Source organism: Rousettus aegyptiacus, unplaced genomic scaffold (assembly GCF_014176215.1).
Source record: "Rousettus aegyptiacus isolate mRouAeg1 unplaced genomic scaffold, mRouAeg1.p scaffold_m13_p_11, whole genome shotgun sequence".
In the NCBI taxonomy this organism is placed as follows: Eukaryota; Metazoa; Chordata; class Mammalia; order Chiroptera; family Pteropodidae; genus Rousettus; species Rousettus aegyptiacus.
This window is the reverse complement of record NW_023416286.1, coordinates 60,522,679-60,546,710: the sequence shown is the minus strand read 5'-3', so window position 1 is coordinate 60,546,710 and position 24,032 is coordinate 60,522,679. Positions and strand designations below refer to the sequence as shown.

At 40.1% G+C, this 24,032-nt stretch overlaps 1 protein-coding gene across 1 annotated transcript in view; it reads right to left on the bottom strand.

The window, feature by feature from the left end:
- ABCC4 (ATP binding cassette subfamily C member 4) overlaps nucleotides 1-24,032 on the bottom strand; it is a 220,836-nt gene that overhangs the window by 31,724 nt on the left and 165,080 nt on the right. Inside the window, exons 21-26 of the mRNA XM_016158617.2 lie at nucleotides 20,594-20,744; nucleotides 14,626-14,745; nucleotides 13,322-13,432; nucleotides 12,284-12,384; nucleotides 11,042-11,233; nucleotides 2,074-2,229 (exon numbers count right to left, since the gene is read on the bottom strand). Of these exons, the coding sequence (XP_016014103.1) occupies nucleotides 2,074-2,229; nucleotides 11,042-11,233; nucleotides 12,284-12,384; nucleotides 13,322-13,432; nucleotides 14,626-14,745; nucleotides 20,594-20,744 (831 nt within the window). The remainder of the gene's footprint in view (nucleotides 1-2,073; nucleotides 2,230-11,041; nucleotides 11,234-12,283; nucleotides 12,385-13,321; nucleotides 13,433-14,625; nucleotides 14,746-20,593; nucleotides 20,745-24,032) is intronic.

The following is a 24,032-nucleotide window of genomic DNA, read 5'->3' as shown; positions in this document are numbered from 1 at the left end:
CTTTCATCAGCAAAACTGAAACTGTACTCATTAAACAACTCCCCGTTCTCCACCTCCTTGAAGCCCCTGATATCTACCATCCTACTTCCCATCTCTATGAATCTGACTACCCTAGGTACCTCAGATAAGTAGACTCATACAGAATTATCTTTTGGTGACTGGCTTATTTCACTTATCATCATGTCCTCAGGGCTCATCTATATTGCAGCATGTATCCAAATTTCCTTCCTTTTTAAGGCTTAATTATATTCCATTGAATAGATAGCCCTCATTTTGTTTATCCATTCACCCATCAGTGGACAGGTGGGATGCTTCTGCCTTTCTGCTGTTGTGAATAATGTATGGGTGTACAGATATCTTTTCAGGACCCTGCTTTCAATTTTTGGGGGTTTATACATGGAAGTAGAATTGCTGGATCCTATAAGTCTACTTTTAATTTTTTGAGGGACCTCTACCTAGTTTTCCACAGTGGCTGTACCATTTTACATTTCCACTAGCCATACACGAAGGTTCTAATTTGTCTACATAATTGCTAAACTTGTTATTTTCTGTTTGTTTGTTTATACTAGCCATCCTAATGGGTGTAAGGTAGCATCTCATTATGGTTCAAAAGAGATATCTTGCTTTCACAATTACTTCCAGAAATTCCAATATTTTAGAGGTTAGTGGTAGGTAGCAAGAGTTGTACTTGGTCATAAGATGCAAGTCCACAATATCCTTCTCTATAGGCACCATGTTCTACATACTTCCTAATAAATAGATATTTAAGAGTTCTTTATATTCACATGCCAGGAAGCACATTTGCCTAGCTCTTTTTGTCTCATCTCCCAAATTTCTCATCTCAAGAGGGTGTGTGTTTTATCTTGTCTTCCCTTGATGACCAGATGATTGTAGAATGTAAAACCATACCAAACCAAAAAAACAAAAAAAACAAAAAACAAAAAACAAAAAACCGAAAAACTTAAACTAAAAAATTCAGCAAGTCTGGAGCTGAATATGTGTAAGTGCTAAAGCCAAGGGCAAGATGGAAGACGTGAGGTCCCAGGCCAGTGGGCAAAGGCTACGTTGCCCGTTGCCCTTGGCCATATACCCGAAAGACAGTAATGACTCAATAAATATTTTCTATATTTAGTGGATGAACCACAGGGAATGCCAGTTCTTATTGCGCATATATATAATCTCTAACACTCTCTGAAAGTTGTACTTCTATAAAGAGGCAGAAAAAATGAAAATAGAACAGAGCCCAGGAAGAGATGATCAGTTCAACCTTCCACCATCACAGCAACCGCGTACTAGGTCTGTGTCAAGTACTTCACATACGCTCACCCGTTTAGTCCTCACAACAGTCTAGGCGCTGGTACCGCTACCCACCTTGTACTGCAGAGAAAACTGAGGTATAGAGGAATAGATTTCCTTGTTTCCCGTTCTTCCTCATTATTCTGTACTGCCTCACCGGTTTATATCATTTACTAATGGCTAGAGTTCTAAAAGTCTCTCCAAAGCATCTATACACTCTGTAATTCTCAAAGCCCCAATTTCATAGAATAGCTCTCCAGGGAAATAATCACCTCTGAAAAGTAGTTTTATTTCCCTATAGCAAAATTTCATCATTAAGACACTTAAAATCCATGCTTTCCTATAGAAATATCTCGAGAGCTAAACAAACCATTTATCATTCTGTTCTCAGAATTATATGGTTACCAGTGGACAAAATTGGGTAATTGGAGAAGTTGGAGTCCAGCAATCTATCTGGGTAAATTATTAGATCTCTCCTTCCTTCCTCTCTCTCTCTCTCTCTCTCTCTCTCTCTCTCTCTTACTCCTCCTCCCCCTCTTACTTCCTCTCCCTTTCCCTATTTATCTCTGTCTCTCTCTCATATATGTACACCAAACAAACAAACAAAATCTGGTATTGATGAAAATATCTGTTGAAAAAACCTGCTGTTAAAAAATGCTCTACTGTGGGAAAGAATCAACGCTTAATTCAATTTTTTAAAAAAGCAATAAAATTAAAAGCAATTAAACACAGGTGCCCTTATAAAAAGAACATACGAAAATGCTCTGACTTGCTTACCTGAGGGATGATTGACATTTTCTTTCTTAAATCATGAAGTCCAATTTCTGTTGTCAAGATCTTATCAATCCAAATTTTACCTTTGGGTTCCGACAATCTAAAAAGGGCTGAGATGAGGGAACTTTTCCCAGCTCCTGTTCTTCCCACAATGCCAACCTGTAAAGAGATCCAGGAGAGGTTAGGAAGAAACGATATGCAACAAACCTAGGAGAAACCTTGGTTGTTGAAGATGAATTAAAGAAGTTCTATATTGAACGCAGTCTAAAAGAGTTTCTTAGCTTTGACACTTGACATGTCAGGCCAGATAACTCTTTGTTGTATGTGTAAGGGGGCCCTCCTGTGCATTGTAGGATGTTTACCAATATCCTAGGGTTCTACCTTCTAGATACCAGTAGCACCCCCAACATTGTGGCAACGAAAAATGTCATACATTGACAAATGTCCTTTAGAGTGGCAAACTGCCCCTGGTTGAAATTTACTGGTCTAAAGAAGAATTAAAAATAAAAGAATCAATCCACTGGCAATGAAAAACCAGAAGTCTTCTAAGTGGTCTATGATAAGTCAGCTTTTAAATTAGCTTTATTCTTGCTTCTGGGTATTTCGAACCCTGAGAATTTCTTAGATAATTTTATAGAGATGTCAACAAGTCAGGTCAGAAGCATGATACATAAACAACTATGCATTTACCCAGAGTTCTATCTTTTAAGAGGAATTATTGTTTGGTAAAGAAACTAAATCACTTCTGGATATTAAATATATGGTTACATTCTGTCTTGAAAGGAAACATCTTAAAATATTTAAATGTAGGTCACAGTGTCTTGACTGTAGTGAGTAGCCAAAATACACATAATGAGATCAACAACAACAACACGAGTAGCATTTACTATTTATGTGGGCTCTTTCATCTGAGCAGTTCAAAAGGCATTTTACAAACTAGTTAATAGTTATAAATTGCCCCCTGGGAAAGATATGTGTCAAGTATCAGTCTAGTTATTAAAACCAAAACAGAGAGAAATTAAGTGCACTGACAATAAGATCAAAGAATCAATATAATGCAAGTAAAATGCTGGTCAAGAATGAAACTGTATTGTAAAAACTGGCTTTTCGCTGTGTGCATTTAAATCTGTATGCGAAAACTGGCCTTTTTTCCGATGAGCTTCCCAACTGAAAAGTCCCCAGTGGGAGCTTCCCAAGAGATGGTGTCTCTATTTAGGAATCTGGAATCAATGAGAGGCATAAGACTGCTTTCAATCACTTGTAAATTAATTCAGTAGATTTAGAAAACTTACAGCTTTAAACACAGAAGAACTAAACCTTTCTGAGCACTGCTTACATGGTGAGAGTTTTACATAGTTTCTCATTTGAATACCTCCAAAGTTTTAAAGCTAAATCTGTAAAATCGATAATGGCATTTCAAAAAGAATTTATCTGTTTGATATGCAAATGAGGCAGCAAGTAATGAAGGGCATGTGCGAGGTTCCTCTGCTCACAAGCATGGTCCAATGCCACACCAGATTTAACAAAACACCAGTTCCAAGATAAAATTAATAATTTCAAGATAGTGTCAACAGGGCTTTTTAACCAAGCAAAGGACCCTTCTGAGAGCAGGACTTTGTAAATGGTACTTTTCGCACACCCAAGAAGCCAGCCCTGCCTTAATTCTTAAGTGGTGGTGTCAAAATTTGAACTCAAGACCCTAGGCTCTGAACCACTATAACTACATTACCTCTCTTGACTATAGCGCTTTTCTTACTGTTTTAATTTAGCTTTTAGGTCTTCACACTGCTTCCATGTCAAAATTATTGGAAACAACCACATGACAAGCTGATTGGGACCCTCAGGCTACTTGGCATTCCTTTTATCAGATGCCAGCAAGCTCCCTTTCTGTCTCCATGGTAGCTATTGTAAACCATTTTCAAACTTCTTCCCTAGATTTGAATCTTCTCATTCCCATTAAACTACAATTTGTCTATGTTGAGACATCATTTTCTTAATTATGTATTTTATCCGAATGATATATCAGAATTTACTCAGCCATTTACCTATTGCTGTATATTTATTTTTAATTTTCCTCTAACACTACAACATTGCAATGATTGACATACATCCCTGACTCATATGAGCTGAACTTGTCTCCAACTTTACAGAAGAAAAGAGAACATACCAGGTATGAAATTCTTCTTTCCTAAATTTATATAATACATCCTCGTCTAAATTCCCACTTCCCTGTCCCTGGTTGGGCTTCCTAGGAAGCAGATTCTGAGAAGGAGCTTAACATTCAGAAAGTTCATTAGGGAGTGCTCTCGGGAACACCACCTGTGTGGGGACAGAAGCAATCTTTCTCTCTCTCTCTCTCTCTCTCTCTCTCTCAAAAAAAATGTCTTTATAGAAAAATGGATTTAATGCAAGAAAATATGGCTTTAGCTAATTTTATTATCTTTGTGGCCATTTTATATTTTATGGTAAGGATTCATTTATATGCCAGAGGTAGGCCATTTTCTGCATATTGGTGGATCCTAGTGCATATATGCATGGCTCAGGTTTGTCTCTATGTATTTCTGGGTGTTCTCATATGTAAATCAACACACATTAAGACACAGACAAGAACCATGTCTTTGAGAATGTACAGATGACCCCATGCAATCAGCTCTATTGAAACTGATCCATTTGTGCAAACTGGAACATTTGTAGACTTTCAGTAAATGGCCAAAATATGGCAGGGGGGACTGAGAACTGCCCACACCCACAGGACTATAAGCTCCAAACTCAAGTGAGGATAAGAAGAAAAAGGCAACTCAAAGAAAATCTGGTTCTATTTCTCTCTGCTGTTCAGTCATCAAAACTTTAGCCTGAATCTTTCACAGTTCACCAATGGTTTTTACCAACTGCCCATGCAAAATATCACCAATATCAGGAAGTTTCCATTCATAACCCCACAGAGATATGCTGGAATAGTCTTAAATTAGCTGCTTTGCAACTATCCCTTTGTGTTTTCTCAATGAGGACAAGGCTGGTCTCTGATAACTACATCAATGTGTTAGACTCTTGCACCTGACTCTCTATACCTCAAATTCAACAAGATCAATACACAATGTCCCAATCATAACAGTTGCTTCTTCTGACTTCCCCACTTTAATCTCATAACTTCTTTCTCAGGCTCACAGGCACAAAGCATTCACCTTATATCTACTTTTCCCAACACCAGCGTGGCCCTGAAGGTTCTACTTCTGCAATGTTTCATGGCCCAATCCCCTCGTTTTAATGTCCATGGTCATCACCGTGTGCAAGGATGAATTACCTTTTAAAAAACAAAATAAAACAAACTCTTTTCCTAATCATAATCTGTACAAGTAAATTTGAAAAGTCAATAAATACTAGCAGTAACTCCAACACTCTGACAAAACCGTTTTTAAAATGTTGATCTATTTTCTTTCTGCACTTGTGTGTGTATGTTTGTGTATGTTTGTGTATGTATTCTTAAAAATACCAGCTCATATATTGAAACAAAATAGGACTAATATGCATATATTGTTATAATCGTCTTTCTTCTAATATTTTATAAAAACATTTATTTTAATGGCTATATATTACAGTATGCGATCATTTAACAAACACTCGATTTGCAGATATTTTGCTATTACAAATAACTCTGTTAAATATCCTTGAAGTTCAATCTTTGCAAGTAACCTTAATTATTTCCTTAAGATAAATTCTTAGATGTGGAATTGCTGAGAGATAGGTATGAACATTTTCAAAGGAGGCTGTTAAGCACTGCCAAACTACCCTCCGGAAATATATTGGTTTCTACTCCCACCTACTTTCTTGCACATTCAAAAACCTGGGTGTTATAATTTTGTTTTAATCATCATGAGTTTGATTCCAAAAAGTGGAATCACTTTCCCCATTATGTCCATTAAGTCTTACTAGGAATACACAACAGCTAGTGGCTTCTTGGCTTTTGCATCTTCCCACTAAAGTCCATGTGCACTCGCTTCTCAGATTAAACTTCTGAAAGAAGGCTCTGTGCCTGTATGTGCCCTGGGAAGTCTTTTCTACAAAACTGTCCCAAGTAACTGCTCCATCCTTAATCTCCACGATTTTGCTTCCATGGGATTACTAGGTAGTTGTGAGGATTAAACATGAAAATGTCTGTTATATACCTGGTAGTTCAACCCCTTCCCTCCACTCCCAAGGCTCTGCAGGTGCCTAATTCTTAGTTCACTGAATCAAGGCATCACGCTTTTGCTTATGTGGTCCCATCTCCTGGAATGCCTTTCACATGCAATTCCACCTGCTGAAATCCTTACCACACGTCACGAGGTCTGTCTCAAATGCCTAATATCTCAGAAATGCTCTACCTGTCCCCTCATGTGGACTTCTCCCACCCCTAACAGATATTATATCAGCTTTTCCTAAACTTTCATAAAAACCGTGACTTCTTTCTGTCTTACATAGTAGCCATTTTTATACTACCCCATTGCTTCTACTAGACTGGCAGCAGGATCTGTATTAGATTCACCTTTGTATTATTTTTATTAACTGTGGTGTCCTCCATGAAAGAGGCATTTCATAGAGAGTTGAGGAGTTTACCTCAGGCTGGAGAAATTTATGGAAAATCTATTACCACATTGTTAGGTATATGATAAGCTAGAGAGAAGACAGGCATGGCAGATGGATTCTATAACCATAAATACAATTGCAAATGGCCAACCCCTCATTTTCATGGGGCAGGCAACAATTTAGGGAGTATAAGATGCTACGATCATTTTACACCCTATGATAATGACAGCTATCTTTGTCCAAGCATTTACTCTGTGCCGGTCTCGGTCTCGGCGCTAGGTGCTTTACATGTCTTATCTTGTTTAAGTTGTACAACTCTACAGGATGAGTCCTATGACTTCCATTTTGCACAAGAGAAGAGCAAGGCTTAGAAGATTAACTAGCCTGCTTGAAATAATAGTGGCAGGACAGGACTCAAATCCAGGTCTGTCTGCCTCTTATCCATTCTGCTCATGGCTTCCTTATCACTTGGATGGCCTGGCACCTATTATGCCCTCTGTCTCACTAGAAGACAGAAAGTTGGGAGAGGTATAGCTGCAGTTAAAGGAACTGGCCTACTATATGTGTCCTATTGCCAGAGAGTAAAAGCGCGACGTGGGTACCAGTGAGTATAATGTGGTGGCAGGGACAAGAGAGCTTTCTGAGCAAAGAAGGTATCCAAGGTCAGGTGGTCTACCATTAACAAGAAGAAACAGCGCCCGCTGCCTGGGCTAGGAAAGAAACCTGCGGCTATGTGGAACACGTGACAAAAAGGCCAGACAGACCTAGCGCGCTGCTTGAGACAGGGAGACTAATTCTTGATCCCATCGGGTGGTGACAGGGCCTCAAATATACTGCTACGCCTGGCTGTCTCTGCCTCGGGACCCAGTCGGGGCCTGGCCAATGGTGAAATATCTCTAGTCCCTGCAGGAGACTGGGGAAGGCTAGACAACAGGATGAAAATTGCCTGTGGTGAAGACAGACTATACTGAAAAGATGCAAATAAATGCATAAGTTTGGAATCACACAGAATTATAATGTAAACTCAATTTGTATAATATAAAAGTAAATAAATCTGTAGGGTGGTAAGTGGTAAAGAACCTTCTAGAGCATCATGCTCAGTCATAGTGGTTGGGGTGATTCATGAGCTTAATTTCAAATTGTCAAAGGACATTTCTTAAAAATCATGGGTTATCAGTTGTCAAAAACTGCCTGTGAGGGAGCAATAACTACCAGGGGGTCTTATTCAAAGGCGATTTTGAGTCAAGAGGTCTGGGAAGGTTTGAGATTCTGCATTCTAAGAAGCGTCCAGGTTAACAGAGGTGCTGAGGGCCTTGGCACCACAGTTTGGGTGGCAAGGAATCAGAAAGCTAGCATGGGAAGTAGAACAATCTGGGAGTGAGGGGAGGGCTTTCTGAGAAAGTATGATGTAAAAAAGGAGACTGTGTAGGAAACTAATATTTTTGCACATTATAGCAAGGTCTAGTACACATCTGTTAAAAATGTATTATCCAGGTAATAGCTCTGAGCAAGAAAAAAAAATAATAAACCAAAATCAATCTACCTCTACAGCTAGAAAATGCTTTAAAATGGCCCAGTACTCTTCTAAAATGATCAAATCAACCACAAAATCATCTAAATGAAAAATGCAGCCAGTGTTTAGAAACTAACCAGGAAACCGAGGGCGCTTTTTACCTCATTTTGGTTCTTTAATTTTACTTGGTATTTCTTCTGCGAATTAGAATCCTGCTTAGTACCTATTAGATTTTCTTGTTTACTATAACTTCCAGGAATCTGGACAGCAGAGGAAATAAATGAAAGAGAATAAAGCACCACTTCTGTGTTTGCACATTCGCATGTCCTCCTCTGCAACAGCCTCTCTCAATCAAATGCAAGACCAGAGGGGTATCCCAGAATAATGGGGGCTGGCACAGGTATGGAGGAGATGAAACCTGGAATCTTCACAGGCAGAGTGAAATCATTTCATGACTACGCTGGCCGGATACAATTTCTGAATTCATAAATGGAGCGAAAGGCGATACTCTGAGTGGACCGAGACACAAATCAAAAGTTGTTATTTGAGTTACCATAATTCAGTCTCCAAATTCAATTTTCCCTCAAACATTTTAGAATCTTGGATAATCCTATGACCTGGGGGTCTTAACACTGAAGAATACAAAGTTGTTATGTTTTTAAGGGGATGACAGTTTTTTTAGAATATTTATATTTTATGGTTTCAAGAGAAATTTAAGACATGGGCAAATTAACAGAATTACGTTTAGAATACGATATTTGATGAACACATTGTCTATCAGTCAGCAAACATCCCTTACAGTGCTCTTAGGGACAAAATTTCATCAAGAGCTGCAGTTAATGTTTCCCCAACACAGCAGTCCTCACCTTCTTCCAGACCTACAATAAAACTGGAAGTAATCAGGAGCCAGCTTTTGCCATGTGACTCACTGAAGCTGCTCCCTGGGTATCATTTGGGCATTAAGTTGAGCATTTATTCTTTCATGTCATAAGGGTATCATTCATTAAATTATGGCTATAGTCTACTAAATGGGTCTGTGGTGGAAAGAGAGTTTAAAAGAGCAGTTCTTAACACATCTAGGTAATGGGTTGTTTACAGGAGTTGTCTTGTGTGTATGTTTTTGTTACTGGTTGCTTTGTACCTGCATATTACTCACTCACTCTCTCAGCACCCACCGTTTGCCCTGCAAAATGCCATTTTCTGGGGAACAAAGATGAAAATAAGATGCTCCCTGACCTTACAAAGCCTCAGGGTACTGTGAAATATAGACCTAAAGTTGCAAAGCACGCCATAAATGGTAGCTTTTATTTTTTAATCGTGATAAAATACACAAACATAAAATTTACCAACTTAACCATTTTTTTAAGTGTATAGCTCAATAATGTTATGTACATTCATTCCCTTTGTGGAGCAAGCAATTTCCAGAATTCTTTTTGCTTTGCAACACACAACTCTGTACCCACTAAACACTGACTCTCCATTCACTGGTCCTACCAGCCCCTGGCAACCATCTTCTACTTTATGTCTCTAAATCTAACCACTCTAGTAACCTCTTAATAAGTGGAATCCTACAGCGTTTGTCTTATTGTGCCTGGTTTATTTCATTTAGCATAATGTCCTCAAGGTTCATCCATCACTCAGAATTTCTTTCGTTTTTAAGGCTGAAACATTCCACTGTATGGTTATACCACATTTGGTTTATCCATTCATCCCTTGATGGACAGTTGGGTTGCTTCAAACTTTTGGGTACTGTGACTAATCCTGCTATGAACTTGGATGCACTATAAATACCACCTTAAAGAATATACTGGGCGCTGTAGAAGAACTGAAGGTCTCATAGAGGCAGATACGTTAGAGTCAACTTTGAAAACAAGGAGACTTTCACCTGCCAGACAATGGAAAGGAATGGTCTCTGAGGCAAAGGGGGCAGCGTGCATGCTTTGGGAGAACCTATGCACTGCCTGAGTGTAGGGGTATGCACATGTTAGGAATCGAGGCCGGAGAGGTAGGCAGAAGAGCTTCCTACAGCCTCATCTGTTCTGGTTTAGTCACTCTTCAAGAGCCTGCCCTGGTCTCAGCTGGGGCCCCATGTCTCAAAGCCGGTGGACTTAACACTGGCAAGACCAGGTCACAAACCTCCCGCTGGTCCCCACATGTATCATCCCCTGCCCCTTTAGGTTTCCTTTCATTGACTTTGAGCCAGTCTCCAGGCCCTTTACTGCTTCTGGCTGTGGGCTCTGGTTCCTGAGCCCTGACTGAGTCATAGAGTCCAGACTCTTCTCTGGTGGCTGAGAATTGGCCACCCGCCCCCTACTGGAGTAGATCTGAGGCCTCACTATGGTTCCGGCAGCGGCTCTCCCAGGCCTGAAGGAGCTAGCGGAGAGCTCGGAAAGGATAACATTTGTGTTCCAGAAAGAAGCAGCCTGTGGGTGGAAGGGTAGGAGAACAGCAGCAAAATACGAGTTATTGGAAGATGAGTCTACAGAATGGGCCAAGGGATGGTGGAGGACTGCAGCTGAAATTTGCCATGGAGAAAGAGAAGGCTTTGAGAACTACAAAGACGTAAGAATCAATAGGAACTAGATATTGAAGGGTTAGTGACAAGGGGCCAGAGTTGACTTCCGAGACTTAGGTATGAATAATTAGATGTTAGATTGAGTATCTTGAGTCAGGTTAAGTTCCAGCCCTGTGACCCAGGGCTTACCCACTACCATGAGAATAGAAATACTGGTATTCACATTCATGGTCTATTTTCAAGACTTACCTACAATCACTGATCTAATTTGCATCCTCAGAGGCATAAAGTCCCCTTGACATAACCACAAGGAAGCCAACAAGTAGATGTGGAGCTAAATCATTAGTTGAAATTTTAGAGTCAAAGTAGTTTAAACAAACCTTTTCTCTTGATTTAATGAGTGCTGTCAGGTGTTTCAATACCAGAGGCCCATCTAAACTGTATGTGAAGTTCACATTGTCAAAGACTATCACTCCTTCATGGGGCCAGCCTGGCGGTGGGCGTTTCGGGTATTCCCAAGGCTCTTCTTTCTCAAGGTCTGTATATTCTATCACCCTTTCTACTGAAATCATCTGAAAGACATACAATATTGCATAGGTTAGGAATGAAGGGTGTTGTTTATGGATATTAAGAGATTGTAAATGAAATGTTGTGTTTAGACCTAGTTGGTTAATACCACCTCAGGTCTTAACATCCTCAAAAGAGAGATATAGGTGTTTGGTGAGGACTTTGATGGTTTACAAACTTGTTCAACATCCTGTGATACTTTTACTTATGGCTACTTACCTTAAGACCACATAAAAATTGCTAGAGAAATGAACGTTAAGATTTCATTTACCCGCTTTTCACATCTGAATAACAATTAGAGAATTTTATCAAAGAAAAGAATAGTTATAGCCACCAATCAGCAACTGATGCTACAGAAGGGTCATCTGTTATGGATGAATTAAACTGGATGGCCATCGAGCCTCATTTTAATAGTCACTTTCTACTCTATGAGAAGAGTAAAAGGGAACGATTTTACTTTAATTGTTTTTCCCCCTTTAGGAGAAGATGCCAATATCCAAAAGAGGAGATAACTAACATATTGACTAAACAACTGTAACTCAATGCCTACGACTAGCACATTAAGAGAGGGAGCTTATCCTACCAAAAAGAAGGGACACCTGCAAATTCAGGTGTTCAACACAAACGAGAATAATGCTAAAATGGGAAAGGGGGATTACTTATTAATTAAACAAACAAACAACCTCAAAATATTGAATTTCTCTTTTACCAAGAATGAGAAATTACCCATTAAGAAACAAAAATAAACAGGACTCTAAGAAATTAGCTTATATCCTCTCCAGGATTTCAGAACCTCCCTCCTACAGAGACATTTATTACATTTGAAGACAGCTTGTGATGAATATAAAACCTGCTGACATAGCATACATAAGACTGAGAAAAAGATGTATACATTTTATTTTATATTAACTTTAAACAGATGGAAAAAGGATCTAAAAATCTCCGCTAGCTACGATGTAAAAATAACAGTTTTAATATTTTACATAAGAAGTACTTTTATGCTATTTAATGCCAAGGAGACTTGAAAAGGCTGAGAACGTTAAGATAAACATTACCATATTTTCAACTTCAGCGCTTTGCCTGACGCTCCACTGGAACATCCCCATGAGCGTGAGGGAGTAGGACAATGCCAGGCCAACCTGCCCAGCATCCAAAGCTGAATGAGGAAAAAGAAAGGAAATAAAGTCAGACCCATTTTCTTTCCCTGAGGCTGGTTCCTTCTGTCACTTTATCAAGAAGACTCTTTTATTATAATATTTAAATACTTTGTATTTAATGATAGTAATAGTCATACTTTTTACTATCTGCTGATTGAGATCATGATACCATATACATACACACACGCACTCGCTCACTCATTATGAATTCAGAAAGACTATTAAATAAGTTATTAATCCCAACAGGACTGACATACACTTGGCAGTATAACATAGGGAAGGAAGTCATTACTTAAGAGTTTCATTATGGTTTCAAGGACCAATATGTAATTTTACTCTCGATATCCAATGCAACTACAGGTGAAAACCAAGGTAGTGGGCACTAAGATTTTAAAATCTAAAACACTGCTCTCATTTGTTCCATTCTTAAATATTGTGATTCGGTGTTGTTACTATGGAATAATTAGGAATGGTGAATTCATGTCATGCATGCCAATACCTGCTCACCTTGTACCCATGTGGCAGGGAGGGTAATATTCTTTCCTGCTGAGAACTGTTTTCAACCCAGTGCACCAGGCAACTATAGCCAAGGGATCTGAAGCATCCTAAAGCTCAAACCTTAAGCCCTAAACTGGACAAAAGGCTTAACAGTAAATTTGGACACTACCAGGATGTTTAGGTAAGTTTGTGACATTTGTGTATGTCTTAACTTATTCAAGAAAGACAAAAAGAACTCATCCAGATGCCAATGACTCCTCTACATGGGCCACACTGGGGAATCACACCTAACCTGATATACTGCAAACACTTTAATACAATTCGCTGAATCAAACAGTTTATGATATTAGACAAAGTGGCTAAAGTTTAATTTAATAATTGTAAATGTAGTTATAAATTGTAATCATACCATAAATAGTTATTCACATCTGTACTTACTTTTTGCCAGAATCAGCGACCCAAAGGCAGTAATAATGACAAAGATGGCACAGATGGCATCCAGACGCACGGCAAACCATCGGGACGTAGTCAGAAATAAGAACCAGGCCTCTGGATTTGTGAACCATAAGAAGTATCATGAGTAAGCAGAAAGAACACGTTAACTGCTTTGAACAAGGGGGAACATTTTGCTCAATAGAACTACAGAAGACTTTTATACAAAGGAGGACAACAATGTTGCATACCTAAGGACTCCGAAGATTCCAGAAAGCTAAGCGCGAGATGAGGCAATGTGTATGGTAGGTACACTTAGGAATCAGCACAGTGGCTTGTGGGGAAGCATGCATTGAGAAATTCAACCCACGGGTTATAAACAGAAATGTGATATTACAGACCATGGAACAATGGTTTCATCAGTGCATCTTGTGTGGTGCTGGGCTTCAACGTGAAACTCATCCTTTGACATGGCTGACTGTTCCCAGTTCTCTAATAGCAGAGAGTGCAGGTCCATACAGGGCCCTGCACACAGTGGTTGTTCCTTAGAAGCCTCTATCTAAATGATCGTTATGCTAAATAAAAGGATCTGCATGTGGCTTTCAAAGTGTCATTCTATCTTCAAAACATAATAAAGATGAGCCAGGATTTTACAGACTTAGAGGAAATTCTGAAATTTCTACATTGAAAAAACTTCACTATTACAAAGAATAATATACATCAAATGAGTGTAAATCTGATCATTAGGAATCTGACTTTCTTAGTCACTTCTGTCACCCTGTATGTGCTAGGAAAAAAAAAAAAGGTCAAACTATAGCCCGTGGGCCAAGAATGGCCCACCACCTTGTTTTTGTAAATAAAATTTTATTGGAACACAGTCATAGTCATTTGCTGATGTATTATCTTTAGCTGTATTCATGCTACTTGGTAAAGTTGAGTAGTTGCAATAAAGACAATATGGTGCACAAAATTAAAATATTTACTATCTGGCCCTTTGCAAAAAAAGTTCACTGACTCAAACCCTAAAGGGACAAAAAGTCACAGGGCATGTTGATGGAAGGACAATGCAAACCAGTCAGTAGGAGAAAAGCAGTGGCATGATTGGGGAAGAGGGGGGCGCAGAGGGGACTCTGACAGAAGTTATGGCCAAGGGGAAGTGGGGAGGAAGGAGATGAACAGACAGGATGTGGGGCTGGGCCTGAGGGGGAGGCCAAGAAAGGTACTAGCCAACAAGGCCACCTGAGAGGGAGGTCAAGCCTCAGAAAGCGGCATATCCCATCCTTTGAAGATGTTTCCAGAAACTTACAGACCTGAATGCAAATCCTGGTGTGCGTCAAACAGTTCCTGAAACCTCTCTTCAGTTTTGTATGCCCGGATAGTCCAGAGTCCCTGGAGGGAAGACGATAGGTGGGAAAACACTGGGCTCCGTGCTGGGGAAGCAAGAAAGACAAATGGCAGGGATAGCCAGTGAGACCGGATGCAAGGAGACCAACCGCCTCCCATGCTCTGCGGTGGCAAGTCCCACCAAACAGCACATCCGGAGCTTCCCAGCAGGCTGCTCTGGGGAGAAGGGACTCCTCCCTCCTGAAGAGTCCCCTCTGCGTCAGCCCTCAACTCCTGGTCACACCATGCTCCATTTTAATGACCTGGAAATAAAAGCTTCTCTCTGAACCTTTGACCAAATTCAAAGCACAACTAGATTTAGATTTCTTTCTTTATGAATTCATTCCTCAAGATCTTCCCCAAACATGGCCTCCCTCCATATTCTGCCCTGACATCTCTCTAGGCAGAAATTATTCTTCACTCATTTTTGAGTTAGTAGCACTTTTAAATTTAATTCTCTGTTAGAGTACTTACCACACTGAATTATGATTAGTTAGATATGTCTCTACCTTAGATTATTAACTTCTTAAGGGCTGGGATAAATTCAGTAGTATATCCCCAAACCTGGCATAGGACAAGTGCATGATGGGTAAGGTGGACAGTTTGCTATCCCCCAGCATCCTGAGATGCTGGTGCACCAAGGGTCTCTGTATGGGTTGCTGCACACCTGTGTAGTGTATTCCCCTTATGCCCACAAAACCTATAGAGCCAAGGTGTCTTTCAATACTCTTAATTTCAGCACAAGGAACCTAATGGATATTTTTATAACTTCCCTGCCAGACACTTGTCTTGGTGTTTGGAGCTTACCACAGCATATGACAGTAACATCAATCTTTCAGAATTTGACAGTGATCTTAGTGGCCATTTTCTTTTGAGTAACTTCACATTGGCTTGGGACCTGATGCCACATGACTGGCCATTGGTTTCTTTGCCATCTTCTCCGAGAACACACTGTATGAGGGCCATGGTCTGGCTCCTGCACATCAGGGAACAGGTAGACTGCATGCTGCTAGGCAGGGACAATCCCTTACATTTCCCACCACGAATGAGGCTGTAACTAGCTATTGTCGGAGGCAGATCATGAGCCTGTGACCTCTGTCTGGAATGAATAATAATCTGTGCTTTTACCAGAAGTACTGACTTATCACTTTGGTACCTGTGAATCTCCTAGAGAAGACCAGTTAGTAAAACCTGGGTGTTTAGGGGAAGTGAAGATCACTTATCTTACAGGAAGCTACAGAGGTTTTATAAAATGATGGAAAAAAAAAGACTCAAGGGAAAACCTCAAACTTATTTTCAGGGCTTGACTCCTTAGCCTGGCAGCCAGGTACCTGTCTGTGTGTCAGTTCAGTCAATACTGAAGTTTACATGAGCACTGCACGTGTGTGGTGGTGGTGGTGGTGGTGGTGGTGGTGGTGGTGGTGGTGTGTGTGTGTGTGTGTGTGTGTGTGTGTGTGTGTGTTTGGAGGGGTGGTCGTGGGCCGTGGGCCAGCTGACTATCCACTCAGCCTTGGGGCTCTTCCACAAATGTGCAGACTGGAACCTCCACCTGCACTTAGCAACCAAAGTTCTACAAGCAAAGAAGAGGCAAGCTTCCATGTGTGGCACTGGGGTTCAGAAAGAGTGAGAAGATGTGGGCAGTGGGAGGGACAGCCTGGGCTGTGGGCTAGCTGACTATCCACTTAGCCCTGGGGCTCTTTTTTGACTGGGAACATTGACCATTAGGAACCCTCACCTGTAATAGTGCTTTAAGGGGGAAAAAAACCTTCTCTAAACTGGGACGTGACCTAACATTTTCCCTTGTAACTAATTCAGGCAAAGAGCCTTAAGTGATTCTGGGACGGTTCCGATCAACCAGTAGCACATTTGTGATCTTACTCTAGCATCTACAATGTTCTCTCTCTTCGTTATACTGAGTAATTTTAAACTTGTATTCATTTTAGCTTCTTTTAACTTTGTACTTTTAAGACAGCAGTATGAATATAGAAGGAGCTCATGCTTCAAATAAGAAAGGCAGGAAGCTCTGACAGGCCTGGTTCTGCACTCTCCAGATGTCTAAACCTTTCCCCAGAATACAGTCTGGATACGGGATGCTCATAGGGATGGTTCAGGAGAATTCGAAGGCCCATTACTCTATCGAGAGAGTGTTAAGAGTCCAGGCAGTGCAGAGAACCCATTAGAACCACACTTTCATGTCCAAGGGAAATAAACGATTTCATTATAGGCTATTCTTCTGAGAAGGAGGTAGATGTGGTGTTCAACCAGGAAAGAGTATTTGAATTAAATTCTTCAGCTTGGACATCCTCGCTTGCTTCCCTCACCAGATCAAAGTGGCAATTGATTATGTGGCAAGGTCGACTTTAGAAATCAGGTGTCATCTGGCCTTGAACACCAGAGTATCCAAGAGCACATCACCTACTTGACTTCATACCCAAGTACTGTAGTGGTACAGCAGATATCTAGACTTGTGAAAAGCTATCCTGTTTCTTTCACACCCCACTTAGGGCTGAGTGGAATGCCAGGATGGGAGAAGTGGAGAGTCTGCAAAAAAAGTTAATTAGTACAAATGAAGAAGGGATGCCAAGGCTCCAGTATCATCTTGACCAATGTAATATCCTTTTTTACCACAGACTGAACTGGCTATCCTGAAGTAGACCTATGTAACACCCATGGCATTAGTCGGCAGTCACAGACAAATACAACCCTACATTTTCACAACATCGACTGTGTCTTCTATGATCCTGAGGGTTCTTTAGTACATATTCCACAAGGACTGCTAATCTTCTCTGGGAAGGGGGTTGGGTAGAGACCTACACCAAAGGACCCTGGGCTGATAGCCTTGCTACAGGTTATCATTAATGCTACATGAGACCTACTAGTTGTTATTATGTTCTTAACTGCCTCATGTTCAAGGTTCTATTGCTAGTAAGCACTTTTCAAGCATCAACTCAAGCGATTCTCACAAAAACCCTAGAGGGCAGGTATATTACCTTGACAAAAGGAAAAACAGACTGAGGGATTAAGAGCACTGCCCAAAATTAAGTAAATTAACGCAAGTGAGTGGTAGAGCTGAGTATCGGACCCAAAACTATCTTATTCCCAAGGCTGTGCTTTTAATCACAACCACGGTGTCTCAGAAAATTAGCAGGGGTTAAAGATGCCCACGTGACTAAATGCATTATTCTCTAGACTTTGTTTCTTTAGAAAATCCCAAAATCTTACTTAGCTAATATGCAGTAGTCTTACCCATTACTGTACTTCTTATTAAGCACCTTAAGCTGAACAAAGTCCCTAGGAATTGGCATGAGAATTTACGGCCTGAAAATGTGGTACACAAGTAATGTTCCCCTAGCAATGCCCCTGGCAGATATTGCTAGTTAATCACAGAACCCTTACAGACAGAATTTGGATATGTCTTCATAATTAAGGCATTGCCAAATGAATAGAGTTGGCTAGAGAAATACACAACTAAATGCCATCCTGGTTTTATATACTTCTCTATGGCGGAGCATTGCTACGCTCACTTTTGCAAAAATGAAAAACCATTATGATCAACTGGGATATGTCATTAAGAGTCGGCTAGGCAGTATGATCTGAAAATAAAACTTCAGTAGTCCTTCAAAGCACAAGGAGGAAGCAGGTTTGTGCCTTCTAGCCATGACAATCAGGTACCTTTTTTTTTGCTGGCGGCTCCAGCAGTGACCTCAAGAGGTACTATTAATTACTACCTAGAGGAAACAGTGGAATTGTTATATATGGCACAGACTACTCAGATAAATAACAATAAACAGTTCTAATCAACTGGCCACCATATTTGGTTATTTGGGGGTGTGGAGGAGGGAGGATCTGGATTTAACTTACTGTCTAACTCACTATCACTGGCTATTGGGGTTCAGGAAAACCCAAATATTCCACAGGGACCATGCCAAAGTTCTCAGACTCTCCAGATCAGAAAAAAGGCTCAAGAGGTCCCCTTTTCTCTACTTCCACATGGAACACAACCTTTCTTTGAATATACTAGAGACTACCTCCTTTGTGACAAGATAGGATGATTCCGTTTCATAAGTAGCCTCAAATCATAAAAGGTCTGAAGCCTTGTTGTCTACACAAAAGACTGGTTGGAGTCGGTCACTTATTCTGCCTTCTCCAAGTCCTATCATCATAACAAGTCACATCAGCAGAATGTTACACACATCAGGTCCACTCTGATCCACCATACCACTGAAACACCTCAGAAACCAAACCGCACTCGATGACTGGAAATTTTCTACAGCTTTCACGAAAATGTCACCCAGTATCCTTTATGCAAATACTTAAGACAAATGCCTCTCTAGAGCTCATTACTTAAAAAGAAATACATTTGCCACAACAAAAAATTTGCTTTATCCTAACCAACTTGTATATTTCCACTTGGTAGGTAGGAAAAACCATGGGAATTGATGTTTCTCTCCTTAGCTTGGCTCTCAGAAATCTGAGGTAGTATTAGTTTGTAGTAACTATCCAAAGTTGAGGTTTCTGATACAAATATCGTCCTTCTTTATGTTTTGGCTATCATTCTTGTACTTTTTAAAAAAATAAAACAATTTATTCTTATTTTTGTTTTAATAATATTGAAATATGGTTGTGCAATATTGAGATAAGCTCTGAATTACTCCATACTCTGCAATTATCTATAGAATAGAATGATTAATCATAAAATGCTTTCTCCATTATTCCAAAACTAGGAAGCTGAGTAGAGTAATGGACTAAATGCATACTAAACTGATCGCTCTCCTGTGTCTTCCTAAGGGGGTTTTCACCGTCCCTTAATATGGATGGCCCAGGGGGGGAAGAAAACCTCAAACGGTGTGGCACTACACCGTATACTGGTGACAATAAAGAGCAAAACTGAAAAGAACAGTGCTTATCTTTTCAAAACATTTCACAACCACAACTTATTTGCCATTTTTTGAGTATGTGAAAGTAATATATTTTTCAAATGTATCACTTCTAACATGAGTATGTTTCCCAATGCTTCCTTTCCTTCCCCTGATCTTTTCCTTGTCATTTCTAATAAATTCAAAGGAAGAATAATTTTCTATTTTCCTTCTATATCAGTAATGACATGAAATATTTTATATCTCGTAAAAACTTTTATTGCTTTCCTTCTCTATATCAGGAATATGTCATGAATAGGACAGAAATGGCCCGTCTTCATGGAGCGCACACTTCTGAGGAGTATTATTCTACACTCTATTAGGTTGGTGATGGGGGAAGGGCCAGCCAGATACCTATCTGGAGACTTCCCAGCTTGATATCGAAATCCAGACCTTCCAGCCAGACATCGAAGTAAGAGTTCAACTGATAATGGCCCACCCTAAAGCACTGGCACCACCACTCTAATCCGATGCTCAACTAACATTCAATTAACATTCCCCCATTCTATACCCTACCTGCACATAACCCCATAAAAACTATGCCCTCTCGCCCCAGGGTGTGACCTCTCTGGCCCCTCTACTCTCGGGACCAGTGAACCTTGCCCGGGAGCGCTCTCCCAATAAAGGCTTGCTTTTAAAACTTCTCTCAGCGTGTCACACGTTTACCTTACACACACATTCTCCATTCCTTTTTTGTGCTAAACTGAAAGCTGCACCTGGCATATGCCACTAGATCTATTTGCCTCCAAGCCCACAATGACTAACAGTTTTTGAATTCTTTTCAAAAACAGGCATCAATGAGTTGTTCTGTTAAGATCAAACTCCTAGCTTGTTGGGATGACAGTGGCCATTGTATTCAGCTACTTACCATTTATTTCATGAGATACAGAGCCTGCAGAATTTCAGGGGTCTCCTTAACTATAGCATGAACACAAGCTAGCTTCCATTGCCATCCCAACCCAAAAGTCTTGGTACTCACTTGTAGATTCCAGGCGTTTGACATCTCTTGACGTTTCTAAGAAATAACTACGAAGAACAAAGAAAACGATGCCGAGGGGAACCAGAGGTATCACAATCCAAGGAATCACCGACACCGCCACGCCTACCACAGCAATCACTAGTAGAAACGTCTGAAATAGTGAAAACAGATACGGAGACCTCCTGTGATATTGTAATTCATAACAAGAGATAAATATTTGGTCTTCATCCCCATTTCCGGCACAGCACTCCCAAAACCCTTGGAATTTCCTAAGTCTTGAGCGAGATCAAGGTGTCTTTTGTTATGTTAATGAAGTAACTTTTTGCAAGCACCACAGGATCTGAGCTGGTTGTCAATGGAGCCACCCCGTGGTTTAGAGGACTGAAACTTTCAGTCCCACTCCTTGAATTCCAGGAAGAGGAGAGGAGCTTGAGGGTTGAATAAATTGCCAATGGCCAATGATTTAGTCAATCATGACTGTAATAAAGCCTCCATAAAAACTCAAAAGGACAGCTACTTGTCCTTTTTTTCAGAGAGCTTCCAAACTGGAAAACCAGAAGGCTCTGCCACCATGATGGGCCCCTACATCCACAAGGACAGAAGCTCTGAGCTTCCTTCAGGACCTTGCCCTACGTGTCTTTTCATCTGGCTGTTGATTTGTATATTTTACCATCTTTTGTAATAAATCAGTAATCTAAAGAGTAAATGAGTTTTCTTGAGTTCTGTGAGCCGTTCTATTAAATTAAGTGAACCCAGGGAGGGAGTCATGGAAACCTCTGATTTTATAGCCAGTCGGTCAGTCAGAAGTACAGGTGACAACCTGGGCTTATCCGGAGTCTGAAGTGGAGGGAGGTCTTGTGACTAAGGACTAAGCCCTTTGCCTGTGGAATCTGATTTCATCTCCAGGTAGACAGTGGCAGAATTGAGTTGAATTCTTGGACACCCTGCTGGTGTCCCAGAGAATTGTTCTTTGGTATGGAGGAAGTGACCACACACATTTTAACCTCCTAATCAAGAATTCTTTTCAAAAACAGGCTTCAATGAGTTGTTCTGTTAAGATCAAACTCCTAGCTTGTTGGGATGACAGGGAATGCTTCCTCATCCAACAGAAATAACAGATCATAGGTGGTCCTGATGATGTTTATCGCATGCTCACTATGTGACAAATACGACGAGAAGAACTTTCCAGGTATTAGGTCTTTTGAAACACTCAGTAGTCCTGTGTGGTAGGCATTGCTATTTTCTTTATTTAACAGATGAGAAAAGTTCAGACTCAGAGGGGTTTAAAACTTGAAACTCAAACTATCATGAGTCTGTAGATATTACCAGGGAAATTAGCAAGCAAGGGACCATGGATGAGGAATCCAGAAGACTAGGTTATAAAAACAAGGATAAAGAAGTAGTTAATTACAAATTTAGTGCTCAGAAAAGGAGAGAAAAAAATTTAAATGTTCATCTTTGGAAGTGGGGATTCCACTGTCTTGGTTTTCTATCCATAGTTAACATTTACTGAATGCTGACTACGTACCTCACTGCACATTAAATACTTCACATGTATTAACTCATTTAATTCTCACAACAGCCCTATTGAGTAGTATTATCTCATTTTACAGATGGAGATGCTGAGGCACAGGGAGAGGAAAAGCAACCTGATCCAGACTATGCATAAAGCATATACCAGGGAGCCGACATTGTTAGCTATTATGATATATTTAAGCTTGCCCTCAATATACAGCCAACTTTTTATTGTCCAGGAAATTTATTTTTACTTACTTGAGCCTCCTAATTTGCCATCAATTTTTCCTCTATATACCCTTAAAGATTTTCAGAGTTTATCAGCATGACCAATAAAAAACAGACCAAAAAAATGATGAAATAAATTTTTGACATTTCTTAGAAATCTAAGTTTTGACATTAAGGAAACAATTTACAATGTCTAAAATTTTTTTTAATCATTTGGATATACATTAAAATTTTCATCATTAGGATAAGTATTTAAAATGTCTATTCCAAAGGTTAAAGATGATAACAAAAGCAGATGCACTTTATCAGGTATTTATTGTATGCGAGGCACTGTTTTAAGAAGTCAATAGATGTTCACTTAATCATTACCTCATCCCGTGAGGTGATTCTATCTTAGAAAATGATCTTGATCTAAAAACAACAGGAGGAATAGAAACCCAAGTTCATGGAAAATGCTCATTTAAATATCCATCTTTATCAAGAAAAGTCTGATATCACGGTGTACAACTTCAGGTGATATGAATACAATTCAACATGCAATGTCTGCCTGCTATGAAAGTGGGATTGAATGGTGGAGACGTGCAGACTCACATGGCATAGGCCAAGATCTCTGAAGTTTACCATCTTAGATGGATATGAATCCATGATCATCTGGACAATACACGGAGTGCTATATACAAACACAGGGGAGAATACTAAACACTGCTTAGAGGGTTCTAAGAAAACACAACTGGCAGGTTTAACAAACACAAAGAGGGGCATGGACAATTTGCGGGTAATCAGTTGACAGAAATTTTGACCAATAGGGAGCCTGGCAGCAAAAGTTAAGTTGCTTGCCTGAGTTAACCTGGGTTATTCTGTGTCTTCTCAGTGCCAGTACCCGTATCCCATATCTGCCAGCCCAGGGCATTCCCCTCTATGCTACCCCGGGCGGTGGGCCCAAGGCGTGATGCCTACGAGGAAAGGATTAGCAGGGTAACGCCTTCCACAGACTTAGGTTATCATTTCACAGCTCTTCCATGTCAGTTTTCTCAGAGGATCCTGCAACCATCTTGGGAATGAGAAAAGAAAGAACTGTCATTTCCATTTACAGACAAGGAACCATAAAGTTGGGAGGTTAAGTGGTTGTCCCGAGTTCTCGCAGGAATTTAATATGTATTATGTAGAAAGCCAGCAGCATTTTGTACTTTGGGAATCCATGTCCAAAGCTACAGACAGAAGCATGGAAGAAGGATACCCCCCAGAACTGTAGCTTCATAGCCAGGAGCCCGTGTGACTCAAACTGCAGTACCTCGATGTAAACCCATGTGCTTTTATTATTTCTCCTTGTCTCTACTATGGTATCAGTATAAAACCCGGAGTCAAGAGGAATGAAATTCTGAAGGAAAAAATTCTAGTCATAAATGGAGGAAAATAGGCTAGCTGGCCTCTCCTTCTTCCTAGTGAGGACTTACTTGCTCTGAAATTGCTGAGCATTCAGGGAGATTTAAGGAAAAAGGTGGTAGACCTCTGAATAAATAAAAACAAACCAAACATCTGCTTACTAAATAATTCAATATTTTCAAAAGAGAAGATCAATTTGACACTTTCTATTTTGTGCATCATGAACTGGTATCAATATTAAGGAAAATCCACCTGTGTCTATTCCAGGTTGGCCTCCTTGGTAAGCAAGCATCCTGATTTAAACATCAAGATA